Source organism: Electrophorus electricus, chromosome 6 (genome assembly GCF_041902795.1).
Source record: "Electrophorus electricus isolate QZ-2024a chromosome 6, ASM4190279v1, whole genome shotgun sequence".
In the NCBI taxonomy this organism is placed as follows: Eukaryota; Metazoa; Chordata; class Actinopteri; order Gymnotiformes; family Gymnotidae; genus Electrophorus; species Electrophorus electricus.
The window spans coordinates 25,764,588-25,784,022 of record NC_137502.1 but is presented as its reverse complement, the minus strand read 5'-3'; the positions used below and the strand labels follow the sequence as shown (position 1 = coordinate 25,784,022).

The following is a 19,435-nucleotide window of genomic DNA, read 5'->3' as shown; positions in this document are numbered from 1 at the left end:
TGTGTTATTATTGCCTCTCAAAAGAGGTCTCTACAAGGCAATAAATGCAATGATTTAAGAGATATATTTAAAGTGTGTTACCTTTGGGAGAAATTTAAATAATATTTAGTAGCATTTAGAGTACAGAAACATGGAATGGCAATACAGTACCACATGTCTAGTATCACACTGCCATACCTGAAATCTGAAAAGAAATTAAAAGGTGTCATGCTCAATTATATTCTCTGAGCATTTAACAAATATTGTCATAAGATTGTGCAATAATATAATATAATAATAATAATACAATACTAACAGCCTAACAGACAGACAGAAAAAACTACTGACAACTAGTAGGGTAATTGTCAATAAACTTTCTGTTTGAAACGTTTTATGTAAAGGAGTATGTGTGATGTTTCAATTTAATGAAACATCATCTTTGGAAAACTTCTGGTAGTTCGTATTAATTGCCATAATTAGTTTTGATTCACAAACTGAAATGCATTGAACGCAATTCCGACAGCACGGAATGAACACAAATGTGGGACACAGTTAGATTACTTCATGATAAAATAACCCCTGTAACAGTAGGTATGTACCCATCAGTAGCCCCTTTGTTAAAAGGCAAAAATGTATTAACATAAATGTATACATGCATATTCATGAGCATTTATAATAACACACCATATTTTGTTTTGTTTTTTTAGCCCAAGTAGATATCACACATAGTAATATGGATATTAGATAACACTTACTCTCACACTCCTGTTTGCTCAGATTTCCCAATTTCTGCTTTAATAAATGCCATATGGGCTTTCCTCCAGCAGAGGGTAGTAAGAACCTATTGCCATTTGAAGGGCATGATCACATAACATTTCTCAAATAAATCTTAGGCAAAAAGATCTCTGAAAGATTGTTTTATTTTCCATTAAAGAGGCGTGGCTTCTGGAGGTTCACTCAGACAACTGTTGCACATATTTTAATATTTTTTTAAACTTTACAAATAAGCATGATCTTTGCAAAATGGCACAAATTCATATGACATGTTATCTCTCTCAAACAAAGCATATCTTAGTGATTTAATTGTAAAATGAACGCTTGATTTACTGTATCTTACCGAAATCTGATTATTCTCGAGCAGAGTGACTACTCGTGCGTATTATAGATTTGGTCGTCACAAAAGGTAGATATAGCTATGTCCAACCATTTGTAAGTTTTCTGCCATTTTAAGCCACTTCCTCTCTTAGCTAATGATTAAGTTTCCACTTTTAATCAAAAGCTAAGAGTTTCTTGAAATAACTGCTCCAGCTAAATAGAAAAGCTTTTATGTGAATAATTGTAAAAAAGGAACTTTAAAAAAAAATAAAACTGCCATTAAGACTCTTTTTACCATAATTTAATTAATGAGCACAAGGACATTTAAAAGTACTATTTACTCTTATTTTCAGCACACCTTTCAATGTAACAATGACCTGAAGCAGAAGAGTGACCCAAAAGAGTGGCACTGGGGCAAGTCACTGAACATCCTTGAGTATCCCAGCCAAAGCCCCAAACCACATCAAACATATGTAAAGAGACCTATTTCAAATGCTGGCCACCCAGTCTGATAGAGCTGGAGAGCATCTGTGAAAAATAAAGGCATAAACTGCCCAAATTCAGGTGTGCAAAGCTTGCAAGGACGCATCCATGAAGACAAGCAGATATAATTGGTGTCAAAAGAGCTTCTACAAAGACCTCTCATGCAAGCATTTGTTATTTTTATTTTTAAAAAGAGACTCAGTCAGTGAGTGAATATGTCTGGATTGGAATGGTTTCCAAAGGACACCCCCATTAAATGGAATTCCTCCAGTATTAAGGAGTATTAAGGAGTCATTGTTATGAAAATGCATGTTCACTTTAACTTAGCTGTCATACAGTATCCCAAAGTGATGTAAAAACACATTTCCTTAAGCATCACATGTTCATCTCAACTTACAAGGACTGACAAGTCCATATCTAAAAGAAATTTAAAAGACAATGATCTCTTATGTTATTATTTATCAAATTACCAAGGCAAATAGGGAGGTACTAAGGCAATGACTGCAGAAATGTGTCAGAAGTTAAATATTTAAAGTACTTTACAAACAATTCTCAGTGGCTCACAAAGTTCGGAAGCATAAATAGTAAGAACACGCTATCAAAGGTTTATTGCCACTAAGCCAAGCCTGTAATCTCAAAAGACTTTAAATTTGGCATGCATTTATGTCCATGTCCTCTGATATTTTACAATGTCATGTTTCTGGCCAATAAGAAAGCCACAACACAAATAGCTTTAAAAAGCCTAACAGCTTGCAAAGTCACAACACTAACATCTTAAAAGCAAACAAACAAAACCTAGTCCCTTTATTGGTTTATTGTTGTCCTGGTGTTATATCTACAACTGTTAATTCCTAGTAGGCCAGTATTCAGAATACATTCTTCTCAAACGTTTTGCAAACCGTGAAAGAAAGCATGCTATCATGACTGTCTACCATAATTAGTTTTATATTATAATTAGATAATAGAGAAATATGGGAAATTGGTTGGATATTTAATTTAAAAATTATCAAGAGTGAGTGAATGTACTTGAAAAATCTGCTGGAAACAGATACCTTTGGGAATTCCCAAATGAATAAAAATTGTTAAAAGAAAAAAAAAATATGAGGCAATAGGTTCAAAACCCGTCATTCTCCAAAAGAGACATGAGAACACATATGAACTAAGATGCTTATGGCATGCTTTTTTTTAGATTAATTGATAACATTTGAATGTCACACCTCCTGTGAATGCGTTCCTCCAGTATAATGAAGATTTGCACTGTCATGTGTATAAATACCACATGTCCTTCCAGTTCTGCCAGCTGTAGCATCAGACCTGGCACACTATCTTTTAGCCACCTTTTGAACTCAAGATAAGTGAATGGAACCTGTTGTTGCACTCTTACATGTAGTAATAGCCATTATCAATTTTTCTAAAGCTAATGAGACTGCGTGTACCCTACAAGGAGAACCTGTATACCCACAGCTTTGGAAGAATGGTAACATCATAGTTGGAGGGATATTCCCCTTCCACAGCAGCTGGGAGATCAGAGATTTATCATATGTGGCAATGCCACCTCCACTTAAGTGCATAAGGTAAGCAGTATAAGTAAAGGCGTCACAGACACTTTAACTGCATTACACTCTGTGAGAATGAATAACACAGTGATATAGCTTTGTATGAATCCTAATATGTTTCTGTGTTTCTTTAACAAGTAGCATTTCTTTAACAAGTCTTGATTTCAGAGCCTTCCAATATTCACAGTCCTTGATCTTTGCAATAGAGGAGATCAACAACAGTTCCTCTTTACTGCCTGGTGTCTCACTGGGCTATAAGATCTATGACACCTGTAGTTCCATGGCAATGGGAGTTAAAGTTGCTATGGCACTTATTAATGGAAATGTGAATTCAGGTCTTGGTGAGCCCTGCACAAAGCCAGACCAAGTACAAGCCATAATAGGGGACACAGCCTCATCCCCATGCATGGCCATTGCCAAGAGTATTGGACCTTTCAGCGTACCCATAGTAAGTATATAATTTACATATCAATGTTATACCTATTGCAATTGGAAATTACCACAACATTTGTGAGTAGTAGCACAACCACAAACATTAAGTTGTGCTTTTATTGGCTTTTGAACACAGCTAAGATTGAGATGCTAGACAGCAATGTTTGGGATAATGATATCAATTTGTATTTAGATCAGTCACTTCGCCACCTGTGAATGCCTCAGTGACAAAAAGAAATATCCCTCATTTCTGCGCACTATCCCCAGTGATTATTACCAGAGCAGAGCTCTGGCAGAAATGGTAAGGCACTTTGGCTGGACCTGGGTAGGTGCAATAAGATCTGATGATGACTATGGCAACAGTGGTATGGCTACTTTTACTAAAGTTGCAGAGCAGTTAGGAGTCTGCTTAGAATATTCCCTTCCATTTGTTAGAACCTACTCACAAGAAAAAATTATGAGAATCATTGAGCAGATAAAAAGCTCCACTTCTCAAGTGATAGTGGCTTTCCTTGCTCATTGGGATTTGGAAATGTTGCTGCAAGCATTTTTTGAGCACAATATCACTGGATACCAGTTGGTGGGTACCGAAAGCTGGATCTCTGATTCAGCTGTAGCCACACTGGATAAGAACAACATATTACAAGGGGCCATAGGGCTGGCTATCCCTAAAACAAAAGTGACAGGTCTAAAGGACTTCATTCTAGATATTAATCTACTGAAATCTGCCAGCACTGCCATTTTCAATAAATTCTGGGAAGCTCTGTTTAAATGTAAATACACTACTACCCAGAATGACTCAGGGGATACAAGAATGTGCACAGGTAAAGAGAAACTGTCTGATGTGGAAAACACATTCACAGACATGTCACTCCTGCCAATTTTCAGTAACGTGTATAAAGGGGTATATGCTGTTGCCCATACACTGCATGACCTTCTTGGTTGCCAAAACAATTTATGTCCTACAAAGAAGCAGCCTGATCCTCTCACAGTAAGTAAATAGTATGCTCTTATAATTTGACCTTAGAGTTGTGTCGTATACAGAGTACTAATTAAAATGCAATTAAAAAACAAACTCTATTTTTTCAGTTTCTAGAACACCTTAAAAGGGTACGTTTTAAAACTAAAGATGGTGAAGAAGTTTATTTTGATAAAAATGGTGACCCAGCTGCAAGATATGAGATAATAAACTGGCAAAGAAGTAAAGAACATCAACATGAATTTGTCACTGTTGGATTTTATGACTCCTCTTTTCCTGCTCACAATCGATTAGCAGTAAACATGACCACAATTATGTGGGCACAAAGTAGCAATCATGTGAGTATATTTCAACAATGAAAACAGCAATCCTTCAGCACAGCCACTTTGTTTGGAGTAATTACTTAAATATGAACAATTTAAATTGGAAATTGTGTCATTGAATCATTAGGTGCCAACATCTGTGTGCAGTGAGAGCTGCCCTCCAGGCACCAGGAAGGCTGTGCAGAAAGGAAAGCCTGTCTGCTGCTTTGATTGTATACCATGTGCTGAAGGAGAGATCAGTAATATAACAGGTAAGGGAAGAAAGAGGGAAACACACTGTTATAGCCATCACTACACTTTCCAACCTACATTTCTTGATAGCTGTGTATCTTTTAACATGTTTTTCTACGAATTTCCTTCTAGTGTTGTGACAATTTAGCATAAACCAAGTGTGACGAATTTAGCTACTGGGGAGCCATAATTCAGGACAATTGGGTGATTTCCCTATTTAAACAAATTTTTATACACATCAGTCAACACATAACATAAAGGTTTGAATCAAGTGCATTTCATCAGGAAATCACAAAACTGTGAAACTGGTTTCATGGATTCCAGGACCAGTGTCTCACACACTTGGCCAAACTAGTGTAAAGCTCAGGAGCTTTTCCAGAGGTTTTTGGTGATAAGTAATTATAGCAACAAAGTTGCTTCATTAAACTGTTACATCTGTCTATTATTTCCCCTGCAATTACAATAACACTTTGTATTTCTCTTACACTTTGTTGACAGACTCCGTTACATGTGAACAATGCCATAAAGAATATTGGTCAAATCCACACAGAGATAAATGTGTAAAGAAGGAAATTGAGTATTTGTCTTATGAAGAAATTATGGGAATTTCACTAACAACCATTTCAATTGTTGGTGCATTTATGACAATAATAATAGCAATCATTTTCTATAGATATAAAAATACCCCAATAGTCAAAGCCAACAACTCAGAGCTGAGCTTCCTGCTGCTCTTCTCTCTGACTCTGTGTTTCCTCTGTTCACTTACTTTCATTGGTCAACCCTCCGAGTGGTCCTGTATGCTGCGTCACACAGCGTTTGGTATCACCTTCGTCCTCTGCATCTCCTGTGTTCTGGGGAAAACAATAGTGGTGTTAATGGCCTTCAGGGCTACACTTCCAGGCAGTAATGTCATGAAATGGTTTGGGCCTCCACAGCAGAGACTCAGTGTTCTTGCTTTCACTCTCATACAGGTCCTTATTTGTCTGCTTTGGTTAACAATTTCCCCTCCTTTTCCCTTCAAAAATCTAAAGCACAACAAGGAAAAGATCATCTTGGAATGTGGTTTAGGTTCACCTATAGGCTTCTGGGCTGTGCTAGGTTATATTGGGCTCTTGGCCATTTTGTGTTTTGTTTTGGCTTTTCTGGCTCGGAAGTTACCTGATAACTTTAATGAAGCCAAATTCATCACCTTCAGCATGCTCATATTCTGTGCAGTTTGGATCACCTTTATTCCAGCTTACGTCAGCTCCCCTGGAAAATTCACTGTAGCTGTGGAGATATTTGCTATATTGGCCTCCAGCTTTGCTTTCCTGTTCTGCATCTTTCTCCCAAAATGTTATATAATTTTATTAAAACCAGAGAAGAATTCTAAACGACATATGATGGGCAAGATTCCTTTAAAACCATAGAATTATTCTTAAAGTCTGTATTTGCTTCTTGCGAATGAACTTTTAAACCTTTTGCAGTTTGTCATTATAATGTATTAGTTTAAATTTTGAGAACTAAGCCTTTTTGATGAAGCTGCAAAAACAGCAGCACATTATATATAATCATATAATGGAGAAATAAACCACAGAAAAATTGATCAGTGTATTAAGCTACTACAAAGAAATCTCTTTGCTGTTGATATATTAATGGCTTAATTTACCTAATATTAAGATGGCAAATATCAGCTAAAATGGTGAGCTAGTTTGATCTACAACCAAGTTTCATTTAGAGAGTTTTCCTCAAGTTGTTATAAACAATGTTAAGCAATGTTCATCTCTAATGCAACTTTATCCCCAAAAGAGTTTGGACTCTATCCAAACAATAGCTGAATACTTAACTGTAGTCAAGTCATGCATCTGAATGCTATGGACACAATTTACAAAATGTAAAACATTTATTCCAAAATAAAGACCAATGTGGTACACTGTTATATGACTTTCCACGTGTGATCACAGACAAAACAACTGCATAATTATAACCACTGCAACAATAGTTGAAAACCTAGCTGTAGTCTTTATTAAAATCAAACTATTATTGCAAACTCCTTAATTGGTCAGGCCTAAGAGTGTTAATAGTAAGAATGACCTATAAAATACATGTTTGGGTAAAAGCAAAATGTGAAAAGGCATTAAATGCCTTTTTAGCATTCCTTCAGGAGAGGGTAAGAATCAGCTATCTATCTTAAAGGAATCTTCCCTTTCCCTTTAACTATTTCAAAATGATAGTTTTAAATGACACAAAACTCCTTAAATATCCAGATGTAGATACTCGTAAGCACAGATAAACTTAAAAAAAAAAAGGAATTTAAGATAGAAATATCTCAGAAACATAAGATGTGTTATTATTGCCTCTCAAAAGAGGTCTCTACAAGGCAATAAATGCAATGATTTAAGAGATATATTTAAAGTGTGTTACCTTTGGGAGAAATTTAAATAATATTTAGTAGCATTTAGAGTACAGAAACATGGAATGGCAATACAGTACCACATGTCTAGTATCACACTGCCATACCTGAAATCTGAAAAGAAATTAAAAGGTGTCATGCTCAATTATATTCTCTGAGCATTTAACAAATATTGTCATAAGATTGTGCAATAATATAATATAATAATAATAATACAATACTAACAGCCTAACAGACAGACAGAAAAAACTACTGACAACTAGTAGGGTAATTGTCAATAAACTTTCTGTTTGAAACGTTTTATGTAAAGGAGTATGTGTGATGTTTCAATTTAATGAAACATCATCTTTGGAAAACTTCTGGTAGTTCGTATTAATTGCCATAATTAGTTTTGATTCACAAACTGAAATGCATTGAACGCAATTCCGACAGCACGGAATGAACACAAATGTGGGACACAGTTAGATTACTTCATGATAAAATAACCCCTGTAACAGTAGGTATGTACCCATCAGTAGCCCCTTTGTTAAAAGGCAAAAATGTATTAACATAAATGTATACATGCATATTCATGAGCATTTATAATAACACACCATATTTTGTTTTGTTTTTTTAGCCCAAGTAGATATCACACATAGTAATATGGATATTAGATAACACTTACTCTCACACTCCTGTTTGCTCAGATTTCCCAATTTCTGCTTTAATAAATGCCATATGGGCTTTCCTCCAGCAGAGGGTAGTAAGAACCTATTGCCATTTGAAGGGCATGATCACATAACATTTCTCAAATAAATCTTAGGCAAAAAGATCTCTGAAAGATTGTTTTATTTTCCATTAAAGAGGCGTGGCTTCTGGAGGTTCACTCAGACAACTGTTGCACATATTTTAATATTTTTTTAAACTTTACAAATAAGCATGATCTTTGCAAAATGGCACAAATTCATATGACATGTTATCTCTCTCAAACAAAGCATATCTTAGTGATTTAATTGTAAAATGAACGCTTGATTTACTGTATCTTACCGAAATCTGATTATTCTCGAGCAGAGTGACTACTCGTGCGTATTATAGATTTGGTCGTCACAAAAGGTAGATATAGCTATGTCCAACCATTTGTAAGTTTTCTGCCATTTTAAGCCACTTCCTCTCTTAGCTAATGATTAAGTTTCCACTTTTAATCAAAAGCTAAGAGTTTCTTGAAATAACTGCTCCAGCTAAATAGAAAAGCTTTTATGTGAATAATTGTAAAAAAGGAACTTTAAAAAAAAATAAAACTGCCATTAAGACTCTTTTTACCATAATTTAATTAATGAGCACAAGGACATTTAAAAGTACTATTTACTCTTATTTTCAGCACACCTTTCAATGTAACAATGACCTGAAGCAGAAGAGTGACCCAAAAGAGTGGCACTGGGGCAAGTCACTGAACATCCTTGAGTATCCCAGCCAAAGCCCCAAACCACATCAAACATATGTAAAGAGACCTATTTCAAATGCTGGCCACCCAGTCTGATAGAGCTGGAGAGCATCTGTGAAAAATAAAGGCATAAACTGCCCAAATTCAGGTGTGCAAAGCTTGCAAGGACGCATCCATGAAGACAAGCAGATATAATTGGTGTCAAAAGAGCTTCTACAAAGACCTCTCATGCAAGCATTTGTTATTTTTATTTTTAAAAAGAGACTCAGTCAGTGAGTGAATATGTCTGGATTGGAATGGTTTCCAAAGGACACCCCCATTAAATGGAATTCCTCCAGTATTAAGGAGTATTAAGGAGTCATTGTTATGAAAATGCATGTTCACTTTAACTTAGCTGTCATACAGTATCCCAAAGTGATGTAAAAACACATTTCCTTAAGCATCACATGTTCATCTCAACTTACAAGGACTGACAAGTCCATATCTAAAAGAAATTTAAAAGACAATGATCTCTTATGTTATTATTTATCAAATTACCAAGGCAAATAGGGAGGTACTAAGGCAATGACTGCAGAAATGTGTCAGAAGTTAAATATTTAAAGTACTTTACAAACAATTCTCAGTGGCTCACAAAGTTCGGAAGCATAAATAGTAAGAACACGCTATCAAAGGTTTATTGCCACTAAGCCAAGCCTGTAATCTCAAAAGACTTTAAATTTGGCATGCATTTATGTCCATGTCCTCTGATATTTTACAATGTCATGTTTCTGGCCAATAAGAAAGCCACAACACAAATAGCTTTAAAAAGCCTAACAGCTTGCAAAGTCACAACACTAACATCTTAAAAGCAAACAAACAAAACCTAGTCCCTTTATTGGTTTATTGTTGTCCTGGTGTTATATCTACAACTGTTAATTCCTAGTAGGCCAGTATTCAGAATACATTCTTCTCAAACGTTTTGCAAACTGTGAAAGAAAGCATGCTATCATGACTGTCTACCATAATTAGTTTTATATTATAATTAGATAATAGAGAAATATGGGAAATTGGTTGGATATTTAATTTAAAAATTATCAAGAGTGAGTGAATGTGCTTGAAAAATCTGCTGGAAACAGATACCTTTGGGAATTCCCAAATGAATAAAAAATGTTAAAAGAAAAAAAAATATGAGGCAATAGGTTCAAAACCCGTCATTCTCCAAAAGAGACATGAGAACACACATGAACTAAGATGCTTATGGCATGCTTTTTTTTAGATTAATTGATAACATTTGAATGTCACACCTCCTGTGAATGCGTTCCTCCAGTATAATGAAGATTTGCACTGTCATGTGTATAAATACCACATGTCCCTCCAGTTCTGCCAGCTGTAGCATCAGAACTGGCACACTATCTTTTAGCCACCTTTTGAACTCAAGATAAGTGAATGGAACCTGTTGTTGCACTCCTACATGTGGTAATAGCCATCATCAATTTTTCTAAAGCTAATGAGACTGCGTGTACCCTACAAGGAGAACCTGTATACCCACAGCTTTGGAAGAATGGTAACATCATAGTTGGAGGGATATTCTCCTTTCACAGCAGCTGGGAGATCAGAGATTTATCATATGTGGTAATGCCACCTCCACTTAAGTGCATGAGGTAAGCACTATAAGTAAAGGCATCACAGGCACTTTAACTACATTACACTCTGTGACAATGAATAACACAGTGATATAGCTTTGTATGAATCCTAATATGTTTCTGTGTTTCTTTAACAAGTAGCATTTCTTTAACAAGTCTTGATTTCAGAGCCTTCCAGTATTCACAGTCCTTGATCTTTGCAATAGAGGAGATCAACAACAGTTCCTCTTTACTGCCTGGTGTCTCACTGGGCTATAAGATCTATGACACCTGTAGTTCCATGGCAATGGGAGTTAAAGTTGCTATGGCACTTATTAATGGAAATGTGAACTCAGGTCTTGGTGAGCCCTGCACAAAGCCAGACCAAGTACAAGCCATAATAGGGGACACAGCCTCATCCCCATGCATGGCAATTGCCAAGAGTATTGGACCTTTCAGCATACCCATAGTAAGTATATAATTTACATATCAATGTTATACCTATTGCAATTGGAAATTACCACAACATTTGTGAGTAGTAGCACAACCACAAACATTACGTTGTGCTTTTATTGGCTTTTGAACACAGCTAAGATTGAGATGCTAGAAAGCAATGTTTGGGATAATGATATCAATTTGTATTTAGATCAGTCACTTCGCCACCTGCGAATGCCTCAGTGACAAAAAGAAATATCCCTCATTTCTGCGCACTATTCCCAGTGACTATTAACAGAGCAGAGCTCTGGCAGAAATGGTAAGGCACTTTGGCTGGACCTGGGTAGGTGCAATAAGATCTGATGATGACTATGGCAACAGTGGTATGGCTACTTTTACTAAAGTTGCAGAGCAGTTAGGAGTCTGCTTAGAATATTCCCTTCCATTTTTTAGAACTTACTCACAAGAAAAAACTATGAGAATCATTGAGCAGATAAAAAGCTCCACTTCTCGAGTGATAGTGGCATTTCTTGTTCATTGGGATTTTGAGATGTTGCTGCATGCATTTTTTGAGCACAATATCACTGGATACCAGTGGGTGGGTACCGAGGGCTGGATCTCTGATTCAGCTGTAGCCACACTGGATAAGAACAACATATTACAAGGGGCCATAGGGCTGGCTATCCCTAAAACAAAGGTGACAGGTCTAAAGGACTTCATTTTAGATGTTAATCCAATGAAATCTGCTGGCAATGCCATTTTCAATAAATTCTGGGAAGCTCTGTTTAAGTGTAAATACACAACCCAGAATGACTCAGGGGATACAAGATTGTGCACAGGTAAAGAGAAACTGTCCGAGGTGGAAAACACATTCACAGACATGTCACTGCTGCCGATTTTCAGTAATGTGTATAAAGGAGTATTTGCTGTTGCCTATACACTGCATGATCTTCTTGGTTGCCAAAACAATTTATGTCCTACAAAGAAGCAGCCTGATCCTCTCACAGTAAGTAAATAGTATACTCTTATTATTAGACCTTGGAGTTGTGTCGTATACAGAGCACTAATTAAAATGGAATTAAAAAACAAACTCTATTTTTTTTTTTAGTTTTTAGAACACCTTAAAAGGGTACGTTTTAAAACTAAAGATGGTGAAGAAGTTTATTTTGATAAAAATGGTGACCCAGCTGCAAGATATGAGATAATAAACTGGCAAAGAAGTAAAGAACATCAACATGAATTTGTCACTGTTGGATTTTATGACTCCTCTTTTCCTGCTCACAATCGATTAGCAGTAAACATGACCACAATTATGTGGGCACAAAGTAGCAATCATGTGAGTATATTTCAACAATGAAAACAGCAATCCTTCAGCACAGCTACTTTGTTTGGAGTAATTACTTAAATATGAACAATTTAAATTGGAAATTGTGTCATTGAATCATTAGGTGCCAACATCTGTGTGCAGTGAGAGCTGCCCTCCAGGCACCAGGAAGGCTGTGCAGAAAGGAAAGCCTGTCTGCTGCTTTGATTGTATACCATGTGCTGAAGGAGAGATCAGTAATATAACAGGTAAGGGAAGAAAGAGGGAAACACACTGTTATAGCCATCACTACACTTTCCAACCTACATTTCTTGATAGCTGTGTATCTTTTAACATGTTTTTCTACGAATTTCCTTCTAGTGTTGTGACAATTTAGCATAAACCAAGTGTGACGAATTTAGCTACCGGGGAGCCATAATTCAGGACAATTGGGTGATTTCCCTATTTAAACAAATTTTTATACACATCAGTCAACACATAACATAAAGGTTTGAATCAAGTGCATTTCATCAGGAAATCACAAAACTGTGAAACTGGTTTCATGGATTCCAGGACCAGTGTCTCACACACTTGGCCAAACTAGTGTAAAGCTCAGGAGCTTTTCCAGAGGTTTTTGGTGATAAGTAATTATAGCAACAAAGTTGCTTCATTAAACTGTTACATCTGTCTATTATTTCCCCTGCAATTACAATAACACTTTGTATTTCTCTTACACTTTGTTGACAGACTCCGTTACATGTGAACAATGCCATAAAGAATATTGGTCAAATCCACACAGAGATAAATGTGTAAAGAAGGAAATTGAGTATTTGTCTTATGAAGAAATTATGGGAATTTCACTAACAACCATTTCAATTGTTGGTGCATTTATGACAATAATAATAGCAATCATTTTCTATAGATATAAAAATACCCCAATAGTCAAAGCCAACAACTCAGAGCTGAGCTTCCTGCTGCTCTTCTCTCTGACTCTGTGTTTCCTCTGTTCACTTACTTTCATTGGTCAACCCTCCGAGTGGTCCTGTATGCTGCGTCACACAGCGTTTGGTATCACCTTTGTCCTCTGCATCTCCTGTGTTCTGGGGAAAACAATAGTGGTGTTAATGGCCTTCAGGGCTACACTTCCAGGCAGTAATGTCATGAAATGGTTTGGGCCTCCACAGCAGAGGCTGAGTGTTCTTGCTTTCACTCTCATACAGGTCCTTATTTGTCTGCTTTGGTTAACAATTTCCCCTCCTTTTCCCTTCAAAAATCTAAAGCACAACAAGGAAAAGATCATCTTTGAGTGTGGTTTAGGTTCACCTATAGGCTTCTGGGCTGTACTGGGTTATATTGGGCTCTTGGCCATTTTGTGTTTTATTTTGGCTTTTCTGGCTCGGAAGTTGCCTGATAATTTTAATGAAGCCAAATTCATCACATTCAGCATGCTCATATTCTGTGCAGTTTGGATCGCCTTTATTCCATCTTATGCCAGCTCTCCTGGAAAATTCACTGTGGCTGTGGAGATATTTGCTATATTGGCCTCCAGCTTTGCTTTCCTGTTCTGCATCTTTCTCCCGAAATGTTATATAATTTTATTAAAACCAGAGAAGAATTCTAAGCAACATATGATGGGCAAGATTCCTTTAAAATCTTAGAACTATTGTTAAAGTCTGTATTTGCCTCTTTTGAATAAACATTTTAAAACTTTTGCAGTGTCGTTATAATGTATTAGTTTAAATTCTGAGAATTAAGCCTTTTTGATGAATTTGCAAGAAAAGCAGCAAATTTCTCATAATGGAGAAAAAACGACAGAAAAATGTATTTATGTAGTAAGATACTACAATGAAGTCTCATGGCTGTTGATATATTAATGGATTAATTTAGCTAATATTAAGATGGCAAATATCAGCTAAAATGGTGAGCTAGATCGACTAACAACCAAGTTTCATTTAGAGAATTTTCCAGTAACTGTTATAAGCAATGTTCATCTCAAACGCAACTTTATCCCCAAAAGAGTTTGCTCCCTCTCTTCAGTCCTTTGCACTCTATCCTAAGCTGTCTCCAAAGCTCCTTATCCTCTTATATGCCTACAATAATTTATTCTATTAAACTCTTATAGGTATTTGATAAATGTTTCACCATTACCTACAACTTATAAATTGGATTTAGCCAAATATGGTCACATTGATGTGAATACAAGCGGTGTTTATTCTGGATTCAGTAAGCATAGCAATGTTGTTACTGAAAGAAGTATGATTACTGCATTATTTTTCAAAAGCTCAATACATGTATCTGAATGTCATTAACACAGTTTACAAAATCTAAAACATTTATTTCAAAGTAAACACAAATGTGGTAGACTGTTAAATGACTTTTCACATGTGATCGCTTAAAAAAAAAAGAGACTCAATAAGTCAATCATTTAGTGAGTGAGTGAAGATGTCTGGATTCCTGCGGGATGGTTTCCAAAGGACACCCCCATTAAATGGAATTCCTCCAGTGGATGGTATGAAGGAGTTATTGTTATGAAAATGCATGTTCACTTTAACTTAGACGTCATACAGTATCGCAAAGTGATGTAAAAACACATTTCCTTAAGTATCACATGTTCATCTCAGCTTGCACTGACAAGTAAATATCTAAAATAAATTTAAAAGACAATGATCCATGTTATTATTTATCACATTACCAAGGCAAATCGGGAGGTACTAAGAACAAGTTATCAAAAGTTTATTGCCACTAAGCCAAGCCTGTAATCTCAAATGACTTGAAATTTGGCATGTATTTATGTCCATGTCCTCTGATATTTTACAATGTGATGTTTCTGGCCAATAAGAAAGCCACAACATAAATAGCATTAAAAAGCATAACAGTTTACAAAGTCACAACACTAACAGCTTAAAAACAAACAAACAAAACCTAGTCCCTTTATTGGTTTATTGTTGTCCTGCTGTTGTATTTACAACTGTTAATTCCTAGTAGGCCAGTATTCAGAATACATTCTTCTCAAACGTTTTGCAAACTGTGAAAGAAAGCATGCTATCATGACTGTCTACAATAATTAGTTTTATATTATAAATAGATAATAGAGAAATATGGGAAATTGGGTGGATATTTAATTTAAAAATTATCAAGAGTGAGTGAATGTACTTGAAAAATCTGCTGGAAACAGATACCTTTGGGAATTCCCAAATTAATAAAAATTGTTAAAAGAAAAAAAATATGAGGCAATAGGTCCAAAACCTGTCATTCTCCATATGAGACATGAGAACACACATGAACTAAGATGCTTATGGCATGCTTTTTTTGATTAATTAATAACATTAGAATGTCACACCTCCTCTGAATGCGTTCCTCCAGTATAATGAAGATTTGCACTGCCATGTGTATAAATACCACACCTCCTTCCAGTTCAGCCAGCTGTAGCATCAGACCTGGCACACTATCTTTTAGCCACCTTCTGAACTCCAGATAAGTGAATGGAACCTGTTGTTGCCCTCCTACATGTGGTAATAGCCATCATCAATTTTTCTAAAGCTAATGAGACTTCGTGTACCCTACAAGGAGAACCTGTATACCCACAGCTTTGGAAGAATGGTTACATCATAGTTGGAGGGATATTCCCCTTCCACAGCAGCTGGGAGATCAGAGATTTATCATATGTGGTAATGCCACCTCCACTTAAGTGCATGAGGTAAGCACTATAAGTAAAGGCATCACAGGCACTTTAACTACATTACACTCTGTGACAATGAATAACACAGTGATATAGCTTTGTATGAATCCTAATATGTTTCTGTGTTTCTTTAACAAGTAGCATTTCTTTAACAAGTCTTGATTTCAGAGCCTTCCAGTATTCACAGTCCTTGATCTTTGCAATAGAGGAGATCAACAACAGTTCCTCTTTACTGCCTGGTGTCTCACTGGGCTATAAGATCTATGACACCTGTAGTTCCATGGCAATGGGAGTTAAAGTTGCTATGGCACTTATTAATGGAAATGTGAATTCAGGTCTTGGTGAGCCCTGCACAAAGCCAGACCAAGTACAAGCCATAATAGGGGACACAGCCTCATCCCCATGCATGGCCATTGCCAAGAGTATTGGACCTTTCAGCGTACCCATAGTAAGTATATAATTTACATATCAATGTTATACCTATTGCAATTCGAAATTATCACAAAATTTGTGAGTAGTAGCAGCAAAATAAAATAAATAAAGCAGTAATGACAATGTTAATGACAGCTCAACCACAGATATGTTGTGCTTTTTATTGGCTTTTGAACACAGCTAAGATTGAGAGGCTTGAAAGCAACATTAAAGATAATGATATCAATTTGTATTTAGATCAGTCACTATGCCACCTGTGAGTGCCTCAGTGACAAAAAGAAATATCCCTCATTTCTGCGCACTATTCCCAGTGATTATTACCAGAGCAGAGCTCTGGCAGAAATGGTAAGGCACTTTGGCTGGACTTGGGTTGGTGCATTAAGAACTGATGATGACTATGGAAACAGTGGTATGGCTACTTTTACTAAAGTTGCAGAGCAGTTAGGAGTCTGCTTAGAATATTCCCTTCCATTTTTTAGAACCTACTCACAAGAAAAAATTATGAGAATCATTGAGCAGATAAAAAGCTCCACTTCTCGAGTGATAGTGGCTTTCCTTGCTCATTGGGATTTGGAAATTTTGCTGCATGCATTTTTTGAGCACAATATCACTGGATACCAGTGGGTGGGTACCGAGGGCTGGATCTCTGATTCAGCTGTAGCCACACTGGATAAGAACAACATATTACAAGGGGCCATAGGGCTAGCTATCCCTAAAACAAAGGTGACAGGTCTAAAGGACTTCATTCTAGATATTAATCCACTGAAATCTTCTGGCACTGCCATTTTCAATAAATTCTGGGAAGCTCTGTTTAAATGTAAATACACTACCCAGAATGACTCAGGGGATACAAGATTGTGCACAGGTAAAGAGAAACTGTCTGAGGTGGAAAACACATTCACAGACATGTCACTCCTGCCAATTTTCAGTAACGTGTATAAAGGGGTATATGCTGTTGCCCATACACTGCATGACCTTCTTGGTTGCCAAAACAATTTTTGTCCTACAAAGAAGCAGCCTGATCCTCTCACAGTAAGTAAATAGTATGCTCTTATTATTAGACCTTGGAGTTGTGTCGTATACAGAGCAGTAATTAAAATGCAATTAAAAAACAAACTCTATTTTTTCAGTTTCTAGAACACCTTAAAAGGGTGCGTTTTAAAACTAAAGATGGTGAAGAAGTTTATTTTGATAAAAATGGTGACCCAGCTGCAAGATATGAGATAATAAACTGGCAAAGAAGTAAAGAACATCAACGTGAATTTGTCACTGTTGGACTTTATGACTCCTCTTTTCCTGCTCACAATCGATTGGCAGTAAACATGACTACAATTATGTGGGCACAAAGTTGCAATCAGGTGAGTATATTTCAACAATTAAAACAGCAATCCTTCAGCACAGTCACTTTTTTGGAGTAATTACTTAAATATGAACAATTTAAATTGTAAATTGTGTCATTGAATCATTAGGTGCCAACATCTGTGTGCAGTGAGAGCTGCCCTCCAGGCACCAGGAAGGCTGTGCAGAAAGGAAAGCCTGTCTGCTGCTTTGATTGTATACCATGTGCTGAAGGAGAGATCAGTAATATAACAGGTAAGGGAAGAAAGAGTGAAACACACTGTTATGTCCATCACTACACTTTCCAACCTACATTTCTTGATAGCTGTGTATCTTTTAACATGTTTTTCTACGAATTTCCTCCTAGTGTTGTGATAAGTTGGCATAAACCAAGTGTGTCAAATTTAGTTCCTGGGGAGCCAGAATCCAGGACAGTTTGTTGATTTCCCTATTTAAACAAATTTTTATACACATCAATCAACACATAAAATAAAGTTTTGGATCAAGTGAATTTTAGCAGGAAATCACAAAACTGTGCAATTGGTTTCATGGATTCCAGGACCAGAGTCTGACACACTTGGCCAAACTCAAAGGACTTTTTCCAGATGTTTTTGGAGATAAGATAAGCTTCATTAAACTGTTACATCTGTTTATTATTTCCCCTGCAATTAAAATAACACTTTGTATTTTCTCTTACACTTTGTTGACAGACTCCGTTACATGTGAACAATGCCATAAAGAATATTGGTCAAATCCACACAGAGATAAATGTATAAAGAAGGAAACTGAATATTTGTCTTATGAAGAAATTATGGGAATTTCACTAACAACCATTTCAATTGTTGGTGCATTTATAACAATAATAATGGCCATATTTTTTTATAGATATAAAAATACTCCAATAGTCAAAGCCAACAACTCAGAGCTGAGCTTCCTGCTGCTCTTCTCTCTGACACTTTGTTTCCTCTGTTCACTTACTTTCATTGGTCGGCCCTCTGAGTGGTCCTGTATGCTGCGTCACACAGCGTTCGGAATCACCTTTGTCCTCTGCATCTCCTGTGTTCTGGGAAAAACAATAGTGGTGTTAATGGCCTTCAGGGCTACACTTCCAGGCAGTAATATCATGAAATGGTTTGGGCCTCCACAGCAGAGACTAAGTGTTCTTGCTTTCACTCTCATACAGGTACTTATTTGTGTGCTTTGGTTAACAATTTCCCCTCCTTTTCCCTTCAAAAATCTAAAGCACTACAAAGAAAAGATCATCTTGGAATGTGGTTTAGGTTCACCTATAGGTTTCTGGGCTGTGCTAGGTTATATTGGGCTCTTGGCCATTTTGTGTTTTGTTTTGGCTTTTCTGGCTCGGAAGTTACCTGATAACTTTAATGAAGCCAAATTTATCACATTCAGCATGCTCATATTCTGTGCAGTTTGGATCACCTTTATTCCAGCCTATGCCAGCTCTCCTGGAAAATTCACTGTAGCTGTGGAGATATTTGCTATATTGGCCTCCAGCTTTGCTTTACTGTTCTGCATCTTTCTCCCAAAATGTTATATAATTTTATTAAAACCAGAGAAGAATTCTAAACAACATATAATGGGCAAGATTCCTTTAAAACCTTAGAATTATTGTTATTGTTACTGTATTTGCCTTGTGATTGAACTTTTTAACACTTTTGCAGTTTGTCTTTATAATGTGTCAATTTTGAGAACTAAGCTTTTTTGATCAAGTTGCAAAACCATTTCTTATGATGGAGAAA

At 36.4% G+C, this 19,435-nt stretch overlaps 2 protein-coding genes and 1 pseudogene across 3 annotated transcripts; all 3 read left to right on the top strand.

The window, feature by feature from the left end:
• The first annotated feature begins 2,916 nt into the window (after positions 1-2,916).
• LOC145658502 (extracellular calcium-sensing receptor-like) lies at positions 2,917-6,856 on the top strand. The gene is made up of 6 exons (XM_081715580.1): positions 2,917-3,131; positions 3,270-3,561; positions 3,739-4,536; positions 4,635-4,862; positions 4,975-5,098; positions 5,577-6,856. The coding sequence occupies exons 1-6, from the start codon at positions 2,917-2,919 to the stop codon at positions 6,485-6,487; spliced, it is 2,568 nt and encodes an 855-aa protein (XP_081571706.1). The 3' UTR covers positions 6,488-6,856.
• A 3,421-nt stretch (positions 6,857-10,277) lies between these two features.
• Positions 10,278-13,899, top strand: LOC145658500 (extracellular calcium-sensing receptor-like; annotated as a pseudogene). The gene is made up of 6 exons (XR_014124067.1): positions 10,278-10,530; positions 10,669-10,960; positions 11,138-11,932; positions 12,035-12,262; positions 12,375-12,498; positions 12,977-13,899. The product of XR_014124067.1 is annotated as an extracellular calcium-sensing receptor-like (transcript).
• A 1,812-nt stretch (positions 13,900-15,711) lies between these two features.
• On the top strand, positions 15,712-19,378 carry LOC113592359 (extracellular calcium-sensing receptor-like). Its single transcript, XM_035525121.2, has 6 exons — positions 15,712-15,926; positions 16,065-16,356; positions 16,578-17,372; positions 17,471-17,698; positions 17,810-17,933; positions 18,389-19,378. Exons 1-6 carry the CDS (start codon positions 15,712-15,714, stop codon positions 19,297-19,299), a joined length of 2,565 nt encoding a protein of 854 aa, XP_035381014.2. The 3' UTR covers positions 19,300-19,378.
• The last annotated feature ends 57 nt before the right edge of the window (positions 19,379-19,435 follow it).

Coding starts and splice junctions, on each gene's coding strand:
- LOC145658502 (XM_081715580.1), top strand. CDS start 2,917: ATGGAACCTGTTGTTGCACTCTTACATGTAGTAATAGCCATTATCAAT. Junction 4,863..4,974: donor GGGCACAAAGTAGCAATCAT/GTGAGTATATTT, acceptor TTGAATCATTAG/GTGCCAACATCTGTGTGCAG. Junction 5,099..5,576: donor AGAGATCAGTAATATAACAG/GTAAGGGAAGAA, acceptor CTTTGTTGACAG/ACTCCGTTACATGTGAACAA.
- LOC113592359 (XM_035525121.2), top strand. CDS start 15,712: ATGGAACCTGTTGTTGCCCTCCTACATGTGGTAATAGCCATCATCAAT. Junction 15,927..16,064: donor CCTCCACTTAAGTGCATGAG/GTAAGCACTATA, acceptor TTCTTTAACAAG/TCTTGATTTCAGAGCCTTCC. Junction 17,373..17,470: donor AGCAGCCTGATCCTCTCACA/GTAAGTAAATAG, acceptor CTATTTTTTCAG/TTTCTAGAACACCTTAAAAG.